The sequence below is a fragment of the Cynara cardunculus genome, assembly GCF_001531365.2.
Source record: "Cynara cardunculus var. scolymus isolate 2C chromosome LG 13, CcrdV1, whole genome shotgun sequence".
NCBI lineage: Eukaryota > Viridiplantae > Streptophyta > Magnoliopsida > Asterales > Asteraceae > Cynara > Cynara cardunculus.
In genome coordinates this window covers 23,801,414-23,820,376 of record NC_037540.1, presented here as the reverse complement: position 1 = coordinate 23,820,376, position 18,963 = coordinate 23,801,414, and the positions used below count along the sequence as shown (strand labels likewise).

The 18,963-nt window shown below is 33.0% G+C and overlaps 1 protein-coding gene across 1 annotated transcript; it reads left to right on the top strand.

Moving 5' to 3' along the window:
• The first annotated feature begins 1,118 nt into the window (after nucleotides 1–1,118).
• LOC112525406 (protein PLANT CADMIUM RESISTANCE 6-like) lies at nucleotides 1,119–7,083 on the top strand. Its single transcript, XM_025135529.1, has 4 exons — nucleotides 1,119–1,664; nucleotides 1,955–2,026; nucleotides 2,137–2,349; nucleotides 6,889–7,083. The coding sequence occupies exons 1-4, from the start codon at nucleotides 1,166–1,168 to the stop codon at nucleotides 6,972–6,974; spliced, it is 870 nt and encodes a 289-aa protein (XP_024991297.1). The 5' UTR covers nucleotides 1,119–1,165; the 3' UTR covers nucleotides 6,975–7,083.
• Nucleotides 7,084–18,963: the final 11,880 nt, after the last annotated feature.

The following is an 18,963-nucleotide window of genomic DNA, read 5'->3' as shown; positions in this document are numbered from 1 at the left end:
GTAAAGATTTTTTCTAGACTTATTAAAATTAAAGTTCCATTTTAAGCTTTTCACTATACTTTAGGGATCAAAATTAGGGTTTACTCTGAATAAATTAATAATTTGGTTTTAATTTTTACTAAAAGAACATTTAATTAGAGTTTTATTATTATTGAATTAAGAGTAATACGCATGAAACACTTTAAAAAAATTGATATGTTTTAATATACTAGAATGGTACTCGCATAATGTAGCGAGATACATATGGATTTTAATATTTCATTTTATTTTTTATCTCAGTCAATGTTGTAATATGGTCTTATGTGATTTTGAAAAAACGTTGATGTTTCTATTTTTAAATAAAATATAAATTTGAAAATATCATAAAAATTTATCGATATTAGTATCATATTAACTATTTAAAATTCTTCATTCTTTATGTATTTTTATAATTCAATTTTTTTATTATAATTTAATTTAAGTTCAATAACGAAGTAATTTATATTTGGTTTAATAATATAATTTTCTTATAAAGATAATAACTAATTATTTTGTTAGAACTCGATAATTATCCCAATTATATATTACATATTTTATATTTTAAAATGAGATGTTTATCCTATATTTGATTATGTTTATCCACAGTTAGTTACACGAATTCAAACATGGAGCTTTAATAAGTTGTACTTATGCATAATTTACTTGTAATCTTGAATTTTAAGTAATAAACATCAATAAACAGTACTTCATGCATAAAAAATGATTTTTAAGAGTTTTTATCAAATGGTTTATAATATAGTATAGATATAAAATGGAATAATAAAAATAATTGCTAAAACACACATTATACAAAAAAATTGGTTTGATAACTATAAGATTGTGTGTCATATAACTTCCATTTTATTACAATAAAGTCTATAAAATATAAGTTATCACACCGATTCCAAATCCAAAATTAAAATGTAAATCTATAAAAAAAAAATGGATAAAAAATCCCACTTGGAAGAAATGCCGGAGTCAACTCTTAAAATGGTGGGAGGGTCGACTTACGCGTTTGTTTCCCATTTAAAACACTCACATCCACGTCTATACTTGCTTCCTATAAAACTATGTCTTTTTGCATTTCTTGTGCTACAACAAAGAAAACAAAAAAACCCTTCTTTCTTGGCAAATAATTCGAGCAGCAATGGGCCGTCTCGACTCCAACCCACCTTCTCAGTCCTCCGATCAAACCCCACCACAAGGCTATCCAAACCACCATGACAACCCACTATCACCACCACCACCACAAGAAGAAGCTTATATGGCTGATAGCAACCACCAACAATCCACTAGATCCTTTATACCTCAAGTGCCGGAAAATATGCCACCACCTGAAAGTTACCCGCCTGAAAAACCAGCAATATACCCACCTCAACAGCAACCGACAGCATACCCACCACAACAGCCGGTGCCGGCAGCCTTTCCACCTCAGCCGGAGCCTGTTGCATTTCCACCTCAGCAGAATTACAGCTATACCACTCATAATGCTCAGCCACAAGCGGTGAGCTACCAACCGCAGACCGGGTATCAAACGCCGAGTTATATGGGTCCTCCAAGTGGGATTGCTGTCGGAAGTCAATACCTTGCTCCGACTCAGGAATGGAGGAATGGTCTTTTCGACTGTGCTGATGATCCTGAAAACGGTAATTTTAACTCTTATGTTTCAAATCAGAAATCATTGTTTGTATTTGAGGTGTTTATGGAGAGTATGGCGTCTTAGAACAACACGTACAGTCATTGTTTTGAAATAGCCGGATTAGACCGGACCATTAAGATTCATTACAAAACAAAGAGGAATAGATTTTCCTGTTGGAAACCGTCGACGGATTTGTAACGGATTTGGGTCCGATTTGTATTCGATCCACCCCGTAAACGATAACCTCTATGTGTATTAGACAATGTTCATCTTTTTTTGATCTTTGTTCATTTACAGCTCTCATAACGGCATGTTTCCCATGCATCACTTTCGGACAGATTGCAGAGATCATTGACAACGGCCAAACCTGTAAGCCAAATTATACAATATTGTTCACATTAATTTGTGTGTATATAAAGTCCCATGTGCCACTAATGATATTTAATGCATTTGGTTCAATTCACATGGTTTTCTTGTAGCGTGTGCGACGAGCGGACTTATATATGGTCTAATCGCGGTGTTTCTCGGGTGTCCTTGCATCATGTCATGCGGGTATCGGACCAAGATCAGGAACCGCTATGGCTTGATGGAGACTCCGGCACCTGACTGGGCGACACATTGCTTTTGCGAGTGGTGTGCCCTTTGTCAAGAATACCGAGAACTTAAAGCACAAGGCTTGGACCCTGCAATAGGTACATTAATTTATCGCATTTTTAGGCGAATTCTTACAAATATCTACATGTTTTTTATTTTATGTAATTGCTTTTTTTTTTCCAACTTGCTAAACTTAAATTATTGGCATCAATTTGAAGTTGAAAATAGCCTGTTCAAAATAGGATCCCTGTCTGACTTTGAAAAGATTTATTATTAAATATATAGTATATAACATTTGATTTAACACATAATTTAAAATCACATATTTAATTAATAATTAGGGGTTGTTTTTGAATGACTTAAGTTATGTGTCTGGTTGAGGGACGACGAGGCAAATAGAGAGGGTTGGATCATTTCTGTAACACCCTTGAAATTATAAAATAATAGATAATTTAAAACTTTACAAAAATTTCCAAATAAAACAACTTAAATAATATAATGCTAAAAATTTACGAAGAAAAACAACAAGAATGTATCACAGTTCTAACTAGACAATCTATTCTTAACAGAATTAGAATATCTTTGGGGTTACTAAAATCATCAAGTATGCTATCTTCAAAACTGGATGACGCCTCTAAATCCTTCCTATCGGAACCTCTACAAAGCTTCGAACGCCTATCAAATTCCACTAGAACCAGATAAAACGGCTAGTAAGTTAAAACAGTTTTGTCACATAAAACATAAAAGGGTTAAAACAAACATTTTCTTTTAAAACAACGGCCCAATATTTAAGACATAATTCAAAAAATTAGTATCTTTACAAAGTTCAAATTCCAATTCTAGTACCTATTTTAGATTAATAATCAATATCCAACTCATCTAAATTGTCCTAAACACACTAATAATATAGATAAATCTATAGATTCAAAATATCGAAAATATGGGTAATGAAGTACCCGAAAACAACATATTTCGGTGATGGGGAAGACCCAGTTCAATGAATGTGACAGGAACACAACGTTAAGTCACTTATCAACGTTTCTCGAGTTTCACCTTACGGGCCATGGATCTCCGTAAATGAGTACCGCCACAAAATTCCAACAATAACTCTAGTGTCTACTCGACCTCTAGATGAGTCTCAACACAAAATTCACTGGCCACCATATAGGGATCCCACGAGCACCACCGAAGACCTAGCCATGTATTTGACTCAACTAAGTACCACTACAGGCTAATAACTCCATATACGACCCAAAGGGTACCACCACAAGCTCTCTACTCATGACATGGGTACCACTCGCTAGAATTTAGCGTGTCCATCAAACCCCCAAGCTTAACAACAAGACAGACTCGTACAGTTGAAAATTACATGACACTAGTTGAATGACTAATGCACTCAAAAACATGTAATATACCCAACAAATATACAATATATGCATTATACTTCCAACACTCCACATTGAGCTACTAAAACTGGGTAATTATTCCCCAAATTAATTTGTGTTAATATTAAGCCAAACAGCCTCATAAAACACTTGACTATTTCAATAAAGTCAATATAGCCCACATAAGCATAAAAGGCGTATTTTCCAATCATATAAACAAATATGGCACCCATAACATGAATGGGGTCATATACCATAATATTATTGAAGCGTAATAGCCAAAAGGCACAAAACCCTATGATTTGTATTTCCAAAATCTTTACAAAGCCAAAGAAGGTGTTTACCAAATATTTATATGTTTATGACCAAAAAGGGGCAATATACCACTATCAAAATGACATTTTTACCTAGTGAAATCGAAACAAACCCACACCCTCTTTTAAAGAGTCAAAATGACATTTTTACCCCAAACTATCCAAATATCCAAGAAAACTCATTTAGATATATATATATATATATAGACTTGGGATCATGTGAGACCAACCTGTCTTCGTGAGACTCGTGAGACCACTTTTTACACTTGAAACTTCACAGTAAAATGGAAGGTAACCTTCACAGTGTTTTTGCTGTGAAGGTTCGGATTTTTTTTACCTTTACAGTGTTTTTGCTGTGAAGTTTCAAGTGTAAAAAGGTGGTCTCACGGGTCTCACGAAAACAGACTGGTCTCACGTAAACCCAACCCTATATATATATATATATATATATATATATATATATATATCTCATTATGTGTCTCAAAACACCCAATAAACACAATATCATCATTCTTTAAGATTTAATAACCAAAATACTCAAATACACAAATATTCACAAAACTTCATCAAAAGTGAAATAAACACATAGAGGTATGTTCAGACACAAAAATGGAGATATTTTCACATATATAGTGTTGCAAAGCAAATAGATTCACCTTGCTAGATTTAAACTAAATCTAGGTTTAACCCAAAAACTTGAGCTTCATTTGGTGAGAGATGAAAACTTTGAGCCAAACTCTCAATCTAAGGTGTGAAACTCCCAAAATACTTATTTTACTCCCAAAATACCAAAATATAACACAAGGAATAAATTAGATGTTGTTGGTGAAACTAGACCATAACCCTATATTAGAAAAAAGAAACCAAAATCTTACCTTCTAGCTATAGAAATCTCGAACCAACAAGCAAAGTCTTCAAGAGTCTCAAGAACGAAACTAGGGTCCCAATGTTCTTCAAAAGATGGGAGGGAAAGATGAGAGAAAGGAGTTACTGGGAGTAAATGAAAGGAGATTGAAAAAGAAAACCAAGAGTAAATGCGATCCACGGTGTTGAGCTAATTAAAACCCTACATGCATCCAAGCTACCTTCGGGGTTGCTTAGGGTGCCTGAAGCAAGGTTTCCCTGCCAACTTCGATCTATGTGCATGCACACGCAACCTTCGTACGAAATTCCACGCAGCTAAGGCCGCACCATAAGGTGCCTGACCCTGTGGCTTGATTTCATGCCAGGGTCGCGGTTGAGAGCTTAATTCAGGGACTGTGGCCACTCCTCGTGCAGCTTGGACTGCCCAAGAAGTAGCCTGACTCAATGTTTACTCGAGTTTTTTGTCCTACAAGACACAAAAACTACCCGATTGCGCCAGATGTTACCAAAAGGTTTTTGAATGTTAAATCCCGACTTTTAAACCTAAAAACCAAAGGAAAGTTCTAAATTTCCTAAAACTTGAAGCTTAAACAAATTTGTCGGGTTTACAATCTATTTGTAACATCTTAGGTCAACTGTACTAGATATTATCCGTTCTATCCACACCTGAACTCATGGTTTTAAAACACGTCTAGTAGAGGAGTTATCCAGTCCCTTATATGGTAACTTGTCACTACAACAAAATTAGTTTTATAAGACACCTAGAATGTCTAAGTGTCCTAATAGAATACTTAATAGAACTTAGGTTTATAGGATCAAACTACGAACGTCCTATCTAAAAGCGTTACGATAGGTTTATAGGACACTTTTAGGCGTTTTTAACAAGTTTTTCAGGACTTTTGAAAATAAAGTGTCCTAATTAGTTATTTTATAGGAAACCTTTGAGAAACCCATCTTTTTTATAGGAGACTTGTGTTTATAAGACACTTTTTCAAATAGTGTTGAATAGAATTAGTTAATTCGACACTTTATTTTAAAGGTGTCCTAAAAAGTTTGTTAAATGCCTAAAAGCGTCTTATAAATCTATTGTAACACTTTTAGATAGAACGTTTTTTGGTTTGGTCCTATAAAACTTAAGTCCTGTAAAGTACCATTTTAGGACGCTTCTACAATTTAGGCATCCTAAAAAGTCAATTTTATTGTAGTGTTCATTCCCTTCCCCAACCAATGTAGGATCTTATAATCCACCCTCATGGGAGCTTAGCATCCTTGCTGGCACACAGTCGGATTCCCGGCTCTCTGTAACATCTCAAACCAACGGTATCAAATATTGTTCATTTTGTCCACACTTGGACTCATGGTTTTAAAACTCGTTTAATAGAGGAGGTATTCAGTCTTTTATAAAGCAACTTTCGTTCTCCTCCCCAACCAATGTGAGATCTTACAATTTATAACGCATTTCTAACATTAATTTGTTTGAGGTTACTTAACAAGGACAAGTGAAGGGACTTTTCTTATTTCATATAACCATTTTGGCTTAATGGTTTAACAATTAAGTCATATGGAAACAATCTTGTATGGTTTGGCGATTAAGACATACGACCATTTAGCTCATTAAGCTGTAAATAAACAGTCCTTTTAATACCTAACTTACGATTTTGTAAAGCCAAATTAAAAATATTTCATACCATAATCAATTTTATTAGTATCCCATAACATTGATTATCACAACAAAAAGCCTTTGGCCTAGCGGTATGTGAGTCTTTGGTCTCCAAACAGGCCAAAGGTTCAAAACTCACCAAATGTGAGGTGGACGTGTAAGTTTATTTGTTTTATTTGTCGTATGTAAATATTATATATTTCAAAAAGATTGATTATTGCCAAATAATTAAAAACTAGAGGAAATTGTACTTTTGGGAAATCGTAAAATGAAATAAATATGGTATTTTTAAGATTGTAAGAAGCATTATTCACATTTTGGTTTTAAATGCTATTTATTATTAAGTTTTCTTTCAATTTAATTTAAACATATGCATTAATCCCTTAATATTTGGTTTGTGTTTTATGGTTTCAGGGTGGCAAGGAAATATGGCGAGAAACCAGCAACAGATGCAACACTATCCCACAACCACTCCCCCAATCAACCAAACCATGATGTGATGGATTGATCAAATATGATTTGTAATTTGAATATTATTCTACCTTTTTTCCACATTTTTAATTTAATGTAATTTGTTAGTTTCTGAATAAATTCATTCATACGTATACATTTACATATAGCTAGCTACACGTTGTTTTGAAAAATGGTAAATATTTAAAAAGTAAGGAAGTGATTCAAACCTTTCATACGGTCACGATTGGATTTGACTAGTCAAAATTTACAGTTATACGAAAAATAGAGCGAGTAGTTTCGCAACTTTTACAAACACTTACCACTTTTCAAATAAACCTTTCCCTATACACATATATTCATATATAACAAATATAGTCTCGTAATATTTTCTCTTTTGACTGTTTCACAGTTTTGGTTGGGCACTACACCAAATGTTGTCTTAGACAACAAATGTAAATTGCCTATGTTGCTTAAGATACACTAAGACAACAAAGGCTATTATATGTTGCCTAAGTTTCCTCTAATGCAACATATGGTTCTATGTTGCCTAAGTGTGACCTTACGCAACATATAAATAATTCAATGTTGCCTGTTTGTATCCTAGGCAACATATTAACCTACGTTGCCTTAGTTCAATGTTGGACACTCATATTTTTTGGAAATCCGTCAAAATTTACTTAGTCAACATATATTCTTATACTATGTTGTATAAGGTAAAAAATATAAATCCAACAAAGTTTACTTAGGCAACATATATTTCTATTTATATGTTGCCTAAGGTAAGAATTATAAATTCAACCCAATATACTTAGACAACATATATTCTTGTTTCTATGTTGCTTAAGGTAAACAAATTGATACTTCCAAGGTGACAACTGACATTGTACAAAAGATTTATCATAATTTACTAAGGCAACATATACTATTGTTTCTATGTTGCCTAAGCTTAAAAACATAATAACTCCCGATAGTTGAAGATTTTAAGATTGACATAAGTTTTAAGGTAGACAACTGACATTGTACGATAAATCCATCACATTTACTTAGGCAACGTAACCTCTTGTGTGGGAACGTATTGGATTTTAACGAATGTTAGTTGGGCTTTAACGGTTTTATTGGGTTTTACTGGATCATATTGGGCTTTAATTAATGAATCGTATTGGTCTTGAATGGAACATATTGGACTTTAATGGAACGTTTGGATTTTAATGGAACGTATTGGGCTTTAATGGAATGTATAGGGCTTTGGTGGAACGTATTGGGCTTTAATGGATCGTATTGGTCTTTAATGACCCGTATTAAGCTTTCATGAACCGTATTGGGCCTTAATGGATCGTATTGGACTTTGGTGATACATATTGGGCTTTAGTGGAACGTTTTGTGCTTTAATGGATCGATTGGGCTTTAGTGGATTGATTGGGCTTTAGTGTAACATATTGAGCTTTAATGGATCGTATTGGTCTTTAATGAACCGTATTGAGCTTTCATTAACCCTATTGGGTTTTAATGGAATGTATTGGGTTTAGTGAAACATATTGGGTTTTAGTGAACCGTATTGGGCCTTCATGAACCGTATTGGGCTTTAACGGACCGTATTGGACTTTAATGGATCGTATTGGACAATAATGGACCGTATTGGACTTTAATGAATCGTATTGGACATTAATGGACCGTATTTGCTTTAATGGATCGTATTGGACATTAATGGATCAGATTGGGCCTTAATGAACCGTATTGGGCTTTAATGGACCGTATTGGGCCTTAATGGATCGTATTGGACATTAATGGACCGTATTTGCTTTAATGGACCGTATTGGGYCATAATAAATCRTATAGGACATTAATGGACCRTATTGGGCCTTAATGAACCGTATTTGTTTTAATGGACCATATTGGGCCATAATGGATCGTATTGGACATTAATGGACCGTATTTGCTTTAATGGACCGTATTGTGCCTTAATAGACTGTATTTGCTTTAATGGACCGTAGTTGCTTTAATGGACTGTATTGGGCCTTAATGAACCGTATTGGACATTAATGGACAGTATTGGGCCTTTAATGGACCGTAGTGGCTTTAATGGACTGTATTGGGCTTTAATGAACCGTATTGGACATTAATGGACCGTATTGGGCCTTTAATGGACCATATTTGCTTTAATGGACTGTATTGGGACTTAATGAACCGTATTGAACATTAACGGACCGTATTTGCTTTAATGGATTGTATTGGGCTTTTAATGGACTGTATTGGGCCTTAATGAACCGTATTGGACATTAATGGACCGTATTTGCTTTAATGGACCGTATTGGGCCTTTAATGGACCATATNAATGGACTGTATTGGGCCTTAATGAACCGTATTGGACATTAATGGACCGTATTTGCTTTAATGGACCGTATTGGGCCTTTAATGGACCATATTTGTTTTAATGGACTGTATTGGGCCTTAATGAACCGTATTTGCTTTAATGGACCGTATTGGGTCTTAATGAACCATATTGGACTTTAACGAACCGTATTTACTTTAATGGACCGTATTGTGCCTTAATGGATCGTATTGCGTTTTGATGGTCCATTAATAACAATAATATTAATAATTTTAAAAAATATATTCATTCATGAAATATATAATAATAATAATAATATAATTTTAAATTTCATAATAATAATAATAATAATAATAAATTAAAATTTTGGATTTAAAATTCAAAACAAATTTTAAGTTACTTATGTCATTCTTATTCAACTGTGTTAATCAACAACATTATTGTTATTTTTTTACATTACATTATAAGTTGTATATATACATTACCTAATATAATCTCCCTCTTTTTCTCTAAAACCCTTCCCCCTAAAATTTTAATTTCCCTCTTTTTTTTTCCCAAAACCCCACCAAAATTAAAGAAATACACAAAAAAAAAAAAAAAAATCAGATTTTTTTTAAAAACCCTTTTTTCCCTCCAAAACCCTTTCCCCCTAAAATTTTAATTTCCCTCTAATTTCCCCAAAACCCTACCAAAAAAAGAAACCCACCTTCTTTCCTCTTATAACAAAAAAAGAATCCCACCATCGATTCCTGTGTGACTCTCCATCGATTCCTCTAGCTCTCTCCATCGATTCTTGTTTGGGATTCATTTGTAGAAAGTATGCAAGAAAATAATTGTATCATGGTACACAAAAATTAGGCAACAATTAAACAATATAAATGTTGCCTAAAAGAAATATTATATTATGTTAATTACAGTTCGAATGCAACATATCTAAATGTAGTATGTTGTCTAAGCTAATATCTTAGGCAACATATTCAGATCGAGTATGTTGTCTAAGCTGATATCTTAGGCAACATATTCAGATAGCGTATGTTGTCTAAGCTGATATCTTAGGCAACATATTCAGATAGAGTATGTTGTCTAAGCTGATATCTTATGCAACATATTCAGATAGAGTATGTTGTCTAAGGTGATATCTTAGGCAACATATTCAGATAAAGTATGTTGTCTAAGCTGATATCTAAGACAACATATGTTTTTCACTTAGGCAACATAACATTTTGTGTGTTGCCTAAGAAGCCCGCTTAGGCAACATATTCTGTTTGCATATGTTGCCTTGGTTCTTATGCAACATTGAGAAGGCAACACTGCTTAGGCAACACGGGTTTGTTGCCTTAGCCTTACGCAACATATAAACTCCTCTTAGGCAACAATAAGTGACATTTTGAGGTAGTGGGGTAAAGTGTCGGAGACACATAAATTCTTTTTTTCTTATGAAAAAACGATCCAAAAATAATATACTTTGAAACACTCAGAAGTCAAAAGGGATAATTTTGGATGACTACAAAATGGATCATCATTGTCTATCGCAAAAATATGATTTCTAACAAAATTTTCAAAACCCTTTTGGGAGTACTTATCTTAATTAGAAAAGGATATTCTTTTGTTAGATAAAGACGTTAATTAAATCCATCAAAAAATCATAGATTCAAAAATATATGTCTTTGAGTTGTGCATCTAAAAACAATCTTACAAATTTCATTGCTGGTTAATCACAAGTGTAATAGATGGGTTTAAAGTTAACCGCCTCCTAATCTAATCTATACACGAAATAGGTTACGACCAAGTGTTACTAAATAATCCAAAAGTCACTATCTCTTCTCTTCAAAACGATAGGTGATGCTACCCACCTGGTGCTTTAATGCAGCACCCAACCTCTACAGTTTTCAAGACTTTTTTGCCAACCACTACAATCATCACTAAAAGTCACAACCGTTGGTAAAAATCTGTCGGTTAATGTTTCCAAGGTAAACACTTTACCAGTGGATCTCTTACGGTGTATTTTGCAGATGGATTTTCGTCGCATGTTTTACAGACTGATGACAGGTTTTACCGACAGATTTCCATGCAAGTTTTACCGATGGATTTCCTAGAATAAGTTTTACTGACGGACGTCATTACATTTTCCATCGGTAAACTTTTTTTAGAAAAGTTAATTCAAATTTATTCGAATTTTTTCTGTACAAAACACATAACCTTACTTTAACGTCTCAATCGGTTATCAAACCCAACTTGAATAACTTTTGATCATTATTATTCATGATTGAAATCGAACACACTATAATAGAATCGGATTTACAGGACACTGCCAATTTCGAGGTGTCTTAATATTTAACTTTACAAGACTTAAGTTCATATAATCAAACAATAAAAGTCTTATTTAAAGGTACGTATTATAATAGATTTATAGAACGTTTTTTAACATCTTAACAAGTTTTTAGGACACTTTTAATATAAACCATCGTATTAGTTATTTTATAGGACATTTTTGAGAAACCTCCATCTTTATGTATGACACTTGTTTTTAAGATACACTTTTTCAAATATTGTTTTATAAAATAGCTAATACGTCACTTTTTTATAAAAAAGTCTTTAAAACTTGTTACAATGTCCACAAGTGTCTTATAAACTTATTACAACACTTTTAGATAGAACGTTTTATTGTTTGGTTTTATAAACTTAAATTTTATACAACCGTCTATTAGAATGCTTGAACATTTTTAACGTCCTCAAAACCCAATTTATGTAATAACATATCTCAAACGAATAATTGAAAACAGGAATTGGGAGGAAAAAAAGTAAAAACTGGTCAAAATTTGCCTCAGATTACCATACCCAAACAAACAAACACCAAAAAAGATCATACGGGGAAAGGAAGAGTCTGTTTGTTTACTTCTTAATAGTTTCATTAAGAGATAATCTTTGAATCGTTAAGAGGTAAATCTTGTTTGGCAAACAAAAAGTCTGCCTCTTAATGGTTCTAAAATACTCTGAATGATTTTATATCTTGGGCCTCCCTTAACCATTCAGCGCCCTGATTCCATTGTAAACAATTACCGAACAATTACATTTCATTTTGTACTATATCATGAGAGCCTCATAATCATTCTGACCACTTAATCATTTTGCAACAAACCATTCATCAACTGCCGAACAGCCCGGAAGCATCGTCAAAACCTAAGGACTATAACAGAAGCACAAAAGGTAAGCCAAAAATGGAGATTCTCTCTGCCACGGGTTAACTTTTTAGAAAAACAATCTAATAAGCATTACAAAAAATTTGATTTAAAGAATCTCTTTAATATCTAAGCGTTTTAATAGACTGTTTTATATGATTTAATTTATATAATAAAAAAATAAAGTTTTTTATATAAAGGCGATGTAATGAATTTATAGGACGCTTTTGGCGTCATTACAACAAAATTAATTTATAATAGGATGCCTAGATTGATCAAACTATAAAGCGCCTTATCTAAAAACGTTACTATAGGTTTATAGTACGTTGCGTTTTAACAAGTTTTATGGGACACTTTTAAAATGAAGTGTCCTATTAGCTATTTTATAGGACACTTCTAAGAATTGTCCTATAAACATGTTATAGAATACTTTTCTAACTAACATCTTATAAATAGTTAATACGACACTCTATTTTAAAAACATACTAAAAAACTTGCTAAAACGTCTAAAAATGTTCTATAAATCTATTATAACACTTTTAAAGAGAACTGTGTTTTGGTTTGGCTGTGTAAGCTTAAATCCCATAAAGTATGTTTTTAGGACGCTTCTACATTTTAGGCGCCCTACAAAATTGATTTTACGGTAGCATGTCTTTACAAGTTTTTTAGAACACTTTTAATATAAAACATTATATTAATGATATCATAGGACAGTCTCGAGAAAGTGTTCTATAAACCCATATTAACTATTTTATAGCCATATAGGATAGTTCCCTACAAAGTAGCTAATATGACGTTTTTAAAAAATGTTCTAATTTTTTTTGCGATGTTTAAAAATGTCCTATAAAACTTTTTAGAATGGCTTTATATGGTATGCTTTGTTTTTTAGTGCCATCTGTTGCAGTGCACTCAACTTCCTTTTCTTAAAGATCATCCTTTGATATGTTCAGTGTTTGATAGATATATCATATGGACGACTTCTCTAATATCTTGTATTACTGCCAAGAATTGAAGAGGCTTGCCGACCAAGTGCTGAACGTTCGGTGCACCGATCTCCAATCACAGGTAATTAGTTCTTGAACTGGTGGCGGGTTAAAATGAGAACTATATATATATATATGATGGTGTTGCTACTTTCATTCAACAGATCAATCCTCTCCATCCATTCTTTGTGGCTCATTCAAGGATTGTTTTAGAAGAGACTCACAAGACTAAACAAGCCATCACCGCCTCCAACCCCGCTGGTGCGGCTCTCTTGTTTCCACTGCCGTAGAACTCCAACCACAACTCCTCTACTGGACTGGAAATTCTACATATCCTCATGCCTTATTGGCATGCTCAGTGTTCATATATAGCTCCTTAATTTGATTGTCAAAGACATGTTGAGAATCGTAGTACCAACAATTCAATCTTGCTTTTTTGGCAACATGTGAAGTTGCCATTTTATAACTCAATCTTCTACTTGCTTACCATGTGATATTGTCCATAATTCAATATCCGGTTTATAAGACACTTTTGAATATATCAAATCGTTTTTCAAGACATTTTTAAAATAAAATGTCCTATTAGATTTTAATATGATATCTTTGAAAAGTGTCCTATAAACACATTAATTTTTAATAGAAAGCTTGTGTTTATGGGACACAAACTTCAAGATAATGTTGTATAAAGTTTATAATATGACTCCTTATTTCAAAAACATTCTAAAAAACTATTTAAGACGTCCAAAAACGTTCCATAAATCTATTGCAATACTTTTACGTAGAATATATATATATATATATATATATATATATTTGATCGTATAAACTTAAGTCCTAAAAAGTAGTCTATGATTTTTGATGTCCTATGAACGCAAGTGCCTCTCGACAAAATAATTTGTGCCCATATAGCCTCTGATGGAGAGGCGTGTTGGAGTCACATCGGCTAGACTTTCACCATATGTTCTCATAAAACGAAAATCAAACTCCTTTTCACCATTAACGTATTTTTTTTGGTTTGAATCGTTTCGATTTGGTTCACAATTTAGTTTCCGTTTTACTGACATCCCTCGTAATATATAAATCTTAACAACCTATAAGCATTCCAAAGAAGCAAAGACAATTTACCGGCGTTAATCACAAAAATCATTTTTGTTGTCTTGTTTATCTTAGCCGGCCATTGTAATTTTACGAATGCATTTATCAACATTAATTCATTCATGGATATACTCGTTACATTTATATTCCTAGGTCTACACATAATCTTTAATTAAGGACTCTTTCTAGCTTTCATATGGTATACAATGGTACGCCCCGATGCTACGAATGGGGACCCACGAGTTCATGATGAAGATGATCATGTTTACGAGCATCCCCTACCACAACCACAGTCACAGTCACAGTCACCGCCACCGTCACCACCACCACCACCACCACCCGTAGATGAGACTTATGAGCAGCATCAGCCACCACCGCCACCACCGCCACCACCACCACCACCACCTCTACCACCTCCTGTTGTTGTTTATATAAATAACAACGTCCACCCTCCTCCTCCTCCACCGCCGCCGCCACCACCACTACCACTACCACTAAGGCCTCAGCAATATTATCCTCAACTTTGGCAAACCGGATTGTTTGACTGTCTAGAGGATCCTGAAAATGGTATTTCTTCCTCATTTGATCTTCAATTCCTTTTATTGTATTATGCTCAAACGAAGTATCGTGTAAGAAGAAAAGTTATGGTGAGATGAGATCCACCGGATCAATTCTCATATTAAGCGTGATTCATGGTTGGATTTGAGATTAAAGGTGATCAAGGATCCAAGTTTCTTCTTACACGTATCACCTATTAACTCTCCTTCTTACACGATGTCCGTCATATATTATATATATATATATATATATATAGATATGTATAGATATGTATATCATGCACATTTAAGTTGATCTCAGTATTGGTGCGTGGATACAAGTTCGGTAATCCAGAGCCCTAATGGGATGTTTATTATTTAGGTATATGATTTTATAAATGAGTTTTTATATCCATGATATTAAGCAACTGAATACTTCAACATTCCAACTATGTGGGATTAATTTTTGCCACGTAATCATATCAATGCTACAACTTATCCATTTACCCCCAATATGTATTAATTAATTATATTGAATTAAAAAATATATAAAGAGTTAATTCATCATTTGCTATTGTTTTTTTATCTGTTACCAAAATCTAAAACTATTTTGCCTAGAACACCTTGATATATTCTTCATCGGAGTCTTTTGATTATTCCATCATATGAATCCTATTTTTGTATTAAAATATAGTAGATTTCTTGTTATTAAAAAAACTTCTATGTTTAAAAAAAATACTAGTCATATGGAATGATCTAACTTATATCTATATCTAGGATTTCAAAAGTACCCTTGTTTTTCATATATTACTGACTTTTTATCACCTAATATTGAGTGTATGAATTTAAGTACTCATATATCTGTAGAACAAGAATAAGATCTCAAGCTATAACTAACATGGAGTTTTGATTCTAAAACTGATGTTTTTTAAAAAGTTTGTTTCAACCCTAAAAGTTTAAAATGGTGATGAAACCATTAGCATGAGGTGACATGGAAACCCAACTCATTTATATTGACTTACATAGAATGTTACTTTAAATAGTCAACATTATGACCTAAAATGATGTCAATTATATCTATATCTTAAATGCATATCATAGGACGTGTTTGACAGTGGAACAAATTTACGATGCTATATAAAAATAATATGATAGATAATATTAATTTAGAAACAATTATTGAATTGATTTTTTTTTCCAAATTATGGTATCTATCTCATACGTCATTCATGTATGATATGCAATGTTTTGCCTCTTGAGAGCAATTCTTGGATTGCTGAAAAGGGAATTTTAACAGATCAGGAATTTTCCCTTTACCATCTCCTATATCTATGGAAATTAATTTTGATACAAGAAGTTTATTTGTTTTTCATTTTATCATGTAGATTCTCTCATCAAATATATACTTGTTCCATAATGGAGCTCGTATGTGACACCCTTAAATCTGAAAAGAACGATTAATTTAATTTTTTTAGATAAAAATCAATTAAGGATTAAATCCTTTTCTAAAAGTCGTGAACCTATAATGGTAATCTAAAGTTTAACATTAATAAATAATACTTCGAACGTTACACATAGTCCTAAATCCAACAACCGTTGCTATCTCCAAACATACAGAAAGACGTCCCCGAATGACTTATCCTTTTTATGTCTCTAACGGGCCCTCATCTCATCATAGTGTTGCTAGAACCATTCCCCAACAAAAACCTGATGCACATGCCAACAAATAAAAATTGTAAGACTTAACGTCTAGTGAGTTCAAACAATCTTCATCTTTAATATAAACGGTAAGACTAAAAAGATGCTATTTAAAACACAGTTTCTTAAATGAAATGTATTTATTATAAAAACAACATCTTCCCCAAAACTATCATTGTTGAAGACTCATCAAATCCCCTATTTTAACATAAGTCAAACCTAGTACTTACCCAAAACATTAAATGTAGTTTAATAATCAAATACTTAAATCATGAATAAAACTCTATTATCTAAACAACCCAAAACATGGATAAATCCCAATACATGAAAATCGTAAATTATGGATGCACGTCATACCCAAAAACAACACCGAAAACATGGATAATACATTATCCAAAATAACACCTTTCGGTGACGGGGAGACTTGTATCCATCGAATGTGATGAACACAAAAGTAAGTCACATATCTATGTTAATGAGTTCCACTAGGGATCAATAGTCAACAAGTTCAACCACCTACAATATATACCTTGCTTGGGACCCCCCCCCCCCCCCCCCAAAGATGATCCTATATATGCTCGTTCATTAGAATTTACATCATACGGTCAATGGATGTGATTCTATTCTCTAAGCCCATATCGCAATGCCCTCGATGATCCAATGTTATTTCTAGCTACAATATAGGAATTAGCATCCCATTAAACTGACTTAGAAATCACAACATATGGTCAATGGCAGATGTTAGACTCCAAGAGCCGGCACCATGATGCCTTGATGACTCAATGCCAATAAAGACTGACTCCTATGTTTATGGATCCATTGAATTACAATCTAAAATTACATGACCTCAATTGAATGACCTATGCATTTAAAGTATATGCTTTTCAAATAAATATGCTATGATTGCATATAATTCCAAAAGCTCGACATAGAGCAAATTAAGCCGGACAAATGTCCCCAAGACTCATCTAAGTCAAAATCTAGCCAAAAGTTCAATAATTCAATTTGTTATTCAATAGAAGTCAATGTAAACCAATAAAACACAAATACCCAAAATTTATACTACTTATGTCCCAAAAGGTGGGAATATATTTATCATCGATTCGAAGGTTGGGCAAAGCCCCAAAACACATCATAAATTCATTGAAGCATTTCTAAATAAACAATGGCATCCAAAATGTGCCCAACAGTCCAACTATGAATAATATAATTTATAAAACCAAATATTCACAAATGTTCAAAAGTCCCATATAAGGAATAAATCTTCAAAATCCAACCCTTATAATTTTTTTATCAAAATGTTCAAAAGTCCCAAATATGGGTATTTCACAAGATTTATAAATTAAATCTACCAAAGATGAAACTCTTATCAAACAATCAACACTTTTCATAAATATCAAGAGAACATCTTTAAGACTCTAAAATACACATTTTTGGCATGTACAAAGTTTTCACAAAGTAACTTGAACTTGACTTGTTATGTTATGTTAAATCTAGTTTTAATCCAACCTATGCAAACTTCCTGCTACCTAGATAAACTATGTGTAATCACCAAATCAATGAAGAACTCTAAACAACATATTTAGAAATCCTTTGACATATACGATATATATATATAAGATCCATCTGTATAGAACAAGAATCACCTTCAACGGATTTAAAACCAAACTCATGCAAATATATTGAGACTGTTTACTCAATTTTGTTATAAACCAAGTTGTAATATTAAACTCAATTTTTGACCTACTTACACTCTGAGTTAACTCTTTCTCAAAACATACAGTTTATAGAAGAAATTTCATAGTTCCAGAGACATATTACATGCCTTAAACTGATCTATGAGTGATTTACAATGATTTTTACAAGATCTATGTAGTAACCAAAACGGCTACAACAACCTCAAATATGTGGATATACCTTTTGAAGGGAGAAAATGTGTTCTTTAAACTTATATCCACTCAGAATAGATAAAATACAACCGATGTAGTTTCAACATTAAGCTCCCAACACTATGAATGGAAGATAATGAACAAGATGAATAAACCCTAAATTAAGGAGGTAAAAAAGTTCATACGTTAGGAGTTGGATCGGATACTCAAAGTACAATTTCTTTTAAGAATTTCTCCTACTTTTTTTAATCACCAACGATTTCCTCACCTAGAACTCTCTTGAAAACACACACACATGAAGGTGAAAATGAAAAGGAAGAATGAAGA

Bases quoted from the DNA above. Each gene is read 5' to 3' on its own strand.
- LOC112525406 (XM_025135529.1), top strand. From the start codon at position 1,166: ATGGGCCGTCTCGACTCCAACCCACCTTCTCAGTCCTCCGATCAAACC. The intron at 2,027-2,136 runs GTAAGCCAAATT...GTTTTCTTGTAG, and splicing joins CATTGACAACGGCCAAACCT to CGTGTGCGACGAGCGGACTT. The intron at 2,350-6,888 runs GTACATTAATTT...TTATGGTTTCAG, and splicing joins AGGCTTGGACCCTGCAATAG to GGTGGCAAGGAAATATGGCG.